The 5811-nt window shown below is 45.8% G+C and overlaps 1 protein-coding gene across 2 annotated transcripts; it reads left to right on the top strand.

Annotated features, from left to right (window-relative positions):
* Positions 1-2236: 2236 nt before the first annotated feature.
* phospho1 (phosphoethanolamine/phosphocholine phosphatase 1) lies at positions 2237-4934 on the top strand. Of its 2 annotated transcripts, none has more exons than XM_050068684.1 (3): positions 2237-2401; positions 2844-2917; positions 3289-4934. In XM_050068684.1, the coding sequence occupies exon 3, from the start codon at positions 3398-3400 to the stop codon at positions 4250-4252; it is 855 nt and encodes a 284-aa protein (XP_049924641.1). In that variant the 5' UTR covers positions 2237-2401; positions 2844-2917; positions 3289-3397; the 3' UTR covers positions 4253-4934. The 2 variants fall into 2 exon arrangements, with proteins under 2 accessions (XP_049924641.1, XP_049924642.1); XM_050068685.1 differs by having other exon boundaries at positions 2240-2401; positions 3447-4934.
* Positions 4935-5811: the final 877 nt, after the last annotated feature.

Here is a 5811-nt window from a genome sequence, read left to right as displayed (position 1 = left end):
TATTTGACAAGGGAAGTTTTATGTCCTCTTTTTTTATGACCACTTCCTTTATTTTTTGATAAACCTTAGGTTTTTTCAACTTCGACCCTGTTGCAGTTATGCGAGTCATTTTACATCCACTAAAAGTGCCTGTTTTTGCCACTGACAGGCTCATATTGATATTGTAACTGTATAACAACATTATGGAAAGGATCCCTACAGAGACAGACCTTTTTATTAAAGAGTAAGATCCTTTTTGTTTAAATAGAAACAGCCCCAAAATTGCTATCGCCAAACCAACCAGACTCCATTTGAAAAACAGCCATTTTAGCGTGTATACAGCCAGCATATTGTCACATCTAACCAGGGTGACTTAAGGGTTTATTTCAATCAAACCAGAGTTGGTAAGTGTTGAGACAGTGGAAAGACAAACCAGAACAGTTTTGTGAGTTCTCTTTTACTTCTGTCGACTCTGAATTTAGTGTGTTTTACTATGATAAAATTGCTGATTATTTAAATGGAGTCTGGTGGCTTTGACGACAGCAGTTTCCAGGTTTGTTTTCAAACAAAAATGATCTTAATCTTCAACAAAAAGGTCTGTCTATGTAGGGATCCTTTCCATAATGTTGTCAGGTACTTACAATAATCAGTCAGTGGCAAAAACAAACCCTTTTAGTGGACGTACATTGACGGTGCGTAATTGCCCTGAGTGGTCACATTACAGCCTGTTTCACAGCTGCCGGCTGCAGTTCTCTCGCTCAGTCCTGAAACAATTTCAAAAATAGTTGTCCCCATTTGTCACCTAGACTATAAAACATGAAAAGATACGATTCAGGTTGAAAAATAACCAAGTTACCCTTTAAATAGTGTTTGTTTTTGATGAAGACCTGTGAGATCCTAACAGTAGGTTTCACTGTAAGAGCAGTCAGTAACTTAAGGCAGGAGTTCTCAGCCTCTGTCTTTTTATCCAAACCCAAATCATACCTGTAGATGAGTAGTTGCATTTTGAGAAAGTGTCTTTTAAATGCTTGAAACATCAGATCCAAGAGTGAAAACAGACACACAAGGCATTTTTCTTCCCTGGATATCTGTTGTCCCAACACAACCAGCTTTATTCATACATTAACAGAGCGTGTCTTCTCTCAGGGCACGTAAAGACACCTAGTGTTGCTGGAATAACTCCTAAAATAAAGCGTGCCCTCTATCACCATAGGTGGCTTTAAGTGGCGCACCAATGAGTCACATAATCCTATACGATAGCTGAGCAGGCCGACGGGTAGAGAAAAGTGTGAGTGACTCACTGATGGTGAGTGGGTGGTCAGGTACTGAGGCTCACTTCACAAGCAGAGGAGATAATAACACACCGTCTGTACATCTCCCATTCCCATTTGGGTTTGAAAATAGTCAGCCACCCCAGCTGTTAGTCATTACGCCTTGTGGTGTAGAGGAGGAAGGAGGCTGCGTCTGTCAGCAGGCAGATAAGGAGAGGAAGGCTTCACGCCGTGTTCTTCACGCGTGCGTTCGCTGCTCTGAAAGTTGCTGCGCGGTTCATTAATCAGTGTGTGTTTGCAAAGATTTTAACACAGACTCCCTCGCTGCGATGCTAATGTTTCACTGTGGTTAATTATGGAGATGCCACATTTGAGAATATATATTCACTTTTGATACATATAATTCATTTTATTGCAACCTGCCTCTCATGTGATACAGCTCTACCTTCATTTCCTGTGTCCTTTACAATAAAGGTCAGAGGTCAAGTACAGCTTCAGAGCAGCACCGTGCTCACTGTCACACTGACCCAAATCCTGACTGTGCTGTGGAAGGAGGGAGCAGGAAGCGTGTTGCATCAGGCGAGCTGAACAATTGAGATTATTCAAATACTTTCCTGGAAACTTCACCGCCATGCACCGTGTTCTCTCACACACCTCGCTCCAAACTGGGTCAACACAGTTAAAAAGAAATATCGCAGAGTTTGCTTTGCTCTCTTCTCAGACCTGGTGTGTTTATTCTCCCATGTGTCTCACCTTAAACACTCCACTGGAAAATGTGTGAGAACAGTTTGACACACACACACACACACACACAGATCATAAACACACATACACAGTCCTGCGGATATATCCAGCCAACAGAATATTTACATTTGAGTCCTCTTTTTTTCCTGTCTTCCTTCCTATCCTCCCACAGCCCCCCCCCCCTCCTCTCCTCTCCTCTTGAGAGTGTCGTGCACGCGCTCAGTAGGCTGCTATTAAATGGGCGGACTTGGAGGCACGGTCACGCTCACAGCGGCTCCGGTGGTTTTGACTGTCACATAAAAGTGCGCGTCCCACCGGCAGACTGCCGGAACTCTGTCTCTGCTCCCTGAGAGACCGGATCGGACCGGACCGACACCTGGGGGACCGGGATCAGCGCTCTTGGCACAGTAATGCTTTTTATATAGGATTTAAGAGAGTTGAAGTTCGAGCTGCTGCAGCTGCTGTTGTTATTGATATGAGAAAGTAGGTTAGTTTTGCAGCCGGCAGATAAGGAAGACAGGCTGACAAGTTTAAACAGTTTGTAGGCTGATACAGGCTCTTGGACAGGTATCTCTGCATTGTGCTGCAGCCTAAAAATAACGCAGTGTTCCTCGGTTGTTGCAAACAAGAGTTGAAATGTGTTTGAAAGACAGCAAGACTACAAAGCCAGTCTTTCTAGGGATCTTTTATTCTTACTGATCTGTTTTCTGCATGCGCTTGTGGGAATAATTAAGTTATAATATATCTATTACAGGAGACTTCGGGATGTTTGACTATTGTTTAAACTGCGTGCTGCTGTCACGCACCGCTGTGATGCACTTCAGTAGTCATTGTGTTTTCCTCATGCAGACAATAACAGCCGCACAGCTTGAAGGCGCCGGCAGGGGATCAGGAAACACACGACATCAGCGGCATCTACAAAGGTAGGCACACATACACTTAAACACACAAAGATGTGAGGCTGTCTTGCTCGTTCATGGTGCGCACTGTTTATGAATGTGCTTGCTTGCTTGCAGGATCTGCATGGGCTCCTGAGGGCTCTTCCAGATCCGATTATAGCCGTATCATAACCACAATATCTCCTTCCAAATGTCTAACTTGTGCTACAGCAGGATGACCCCAGCCCTCCTTGGCTGGAAGTCCTGTTTATCCAGAGAGTTGTGGTTTGAAAGCGCTGCTGGCTGCTTTGCTCTTTATAGGTGTTTTTTATTTATATAATATTCACATTATGGAGCTAATTTTAAATTTATATTTGATTCTGTTTTCACCTCCACCCCCAATCAATGTTTCCCAGAAAGCCATCCTCGGTAGCCTCCACCTTACTGTGGCCTGCCTTGCGTGGGATGCTGCCGCAGAGTGGGAGTTGATGCCATCAGTAAGAGGTGTTGCATAGTAGTCAGATCATGGGGGATTCAATATTCAACTGCTGTTATGTCCCACCCCACCCCCCAGGAGAGGGGGAACCCGCCGGGTCCAGACGCGCACACATCATGGCCTCCAACTCAACGAGCATCCCCTCCGACAAGCGCTTCCTCATCTTCTTTGACTTTGATGAGACCATTGTGGATGAGACCAGCGACGACATGGTGGTGCAGACCGCCCCGGGTCAGCACCTCCCGGACTGGCTGAAGGACACCTACCAGCCCGGCCGCTACAACGAGTACATGCAGCGCGTCTTGGGCTACCTGGCGGAGCAGGGCGTCACCGAGAGCGACATCCGGAGCATTATGGAGAAGATCCCGGCCACGCCCGGCATGCCCACCCTCTTCCAGTACATCCGCACCCGGCCTCTCACGGACTTTGAGGTGGTGCTGCTGTCCGACGCCAACACCTTCTTCATCGAGTCCTGGCTGCGGCGCGCAGGGGCCCGCCAGCTCTTCCACCGGATCTTCACCAACCCGGCTACCTTCAACAAAGACGGCCGGCTGGTGCTGCGGCCCTTCCACTCCCATGACTGCGCGCGGTGTCCCAGCAACATGTGCAAGCAGGTGGTCGTCAGGGACTATGTGGCGCGCAGGACGCAGGAGCGGGGCCGCCCGTACCAGAGGATCTTCTACGTGGGGGACGGGGCCAACGACTTCTGCCCGGCGCTCGCCCTCGGGCCCCGCGACGTGGCATTCCCGCGACGGGACTTCCCCATGCACCGGCTGATCACGGAGACCCACGAGGCCATGCCTGGGGAGTTCAAGGCGGTCACGGTGCCGTGGAAAAGTGGGGATGATGTGGTGCAGAGGCTGAGGAAGCTGGTGGCAGAGTAGAGGGTCACACACAGAGACAGAGGGGACACAGTCAAGGGGCCAGCTGACACTTGTAGGCATATTCTCAGGTATAACACAAAGTGTTGAAGGCAATAAAATACAGTCAGCAAAATAAAGTGTCTGCCTGGCGTCCTGCCTGCACGTGCCTTAGTCCAGCCTCGTGTTTTGGTCCGGAGGTCAGAACAGAGGCAGTTTATCATCAGCGGGTTAATGATTATGGAGACCTGCCACCTTCACCTAAAGACAGGGGATCAATGACACAGCATTTTTTTTTTGTTATAACGAATTATGTTGATGTGTAGAATAAAGGTTGAGGGGATCTGCATTGTAAGCTCAATGGGACGTGGTGCTTATATAGGCCTGTGTGTTAAACTGGGGAGCACCCTTATAGCAATATTTAAAAATGTTATCATCCAAGTGACTTCCTTATATTATCACTTCTGAATATGAAATATTAAATTATAATCTCAATAATCTGAATGACACTGCCACCTGATGGGCATTATAACAGAATATTTTTGTCAACATGCTTCTCAGAGGATATATATGTAGAAATGTAAGACTGTGTTGTAGCCAAAGAGTGTTTGTTGAACTTGTTTATCAGTGTGTTGTGTCTTTCCTGTGTAGGCCAGGCCTACTGAAGAATAATGAACACCAGCAGGAATAAAGCCATCAACTGAAACCCTGTGTGTGGCTGAGTTTATCATCACACCGCTTCAACATTCATGTGGAATGATACAGGCCTATGTCTCCCTGATTACACAGCTACATGTGTCTGTGCCACAGACAGGCCACATACACATGTTTCACTTTGAACAGACTGCACTGCAGGGAAATTTAGTTTTGGCACACCGATCATGCACACCACAACTTTATATCAACTCTGAACAAGTTAGAGGTTAAAGTCCTGTGAAAGCAACAATAATAGCACAAACTTCTAATCAAAAAAACCTCAAGTAATGCTCATAAAGTCACATGTTTTCCCCCATATTAAGGTTCTACAGTTTTCCAAGGGTTAATTTAGTCTTATTATAATTTATTATTAATTTTAACGGGTTAAAGTTTCTGCCTCTAATACAAGGTGATACTAAAACGTGTAGTTTCCTTAGTAGGCTATTACAATATCTATAAATAATTTATTTTAACTAATGTAATTAAAGTTATTCAGTCATAAATGCCCATTATAACACACACACACACACACACACACACACACACACACACAGTTGATGGAGGTCATCAGTACATTATCATGAATGACTGTTCACTGCCCTCCAGTGGTCACAGTGTGTAACTACAACAGCTGGAGGCTATGCTACCGTGATGTCCTTTCTCCCCTCTCTATGCTGGTAACTGGATGGTTGTGTCTTTAATAATGAGGAGTTTCTTTCACAATATTATATCTTCTCAACGCCTGAGGGTTGGTGCTTTACCCTCTGGTGTCTGTGTGCTGTTTAAATCTCAGCCAAGGGTTAATGTCTAATAAGTGCCCTTTGTTATATGCCCACACACCAATAGGCAAAATTTGTTTCTCCAGTTATTCTGGTAATGACAACAGA

This window comes from Epinephelus moara, chromosome 18 (genome assembly GCF_006386435.1).
Source record: "Epinephelus moara isolate mb chromosome 18, YSFRI_EMoa_1.0, whole genome shotgun sequence".
NCBI lineage: Eukaryota > Metazoa > Chordata > Actinopteri > Perciformes > Serranidae > Epinephelus > Epinephelus moara.
Note: the sequence above shows the minus strand (reverse complement) of the source record. Positions and strands in the feature narration are given on the sequence as shown.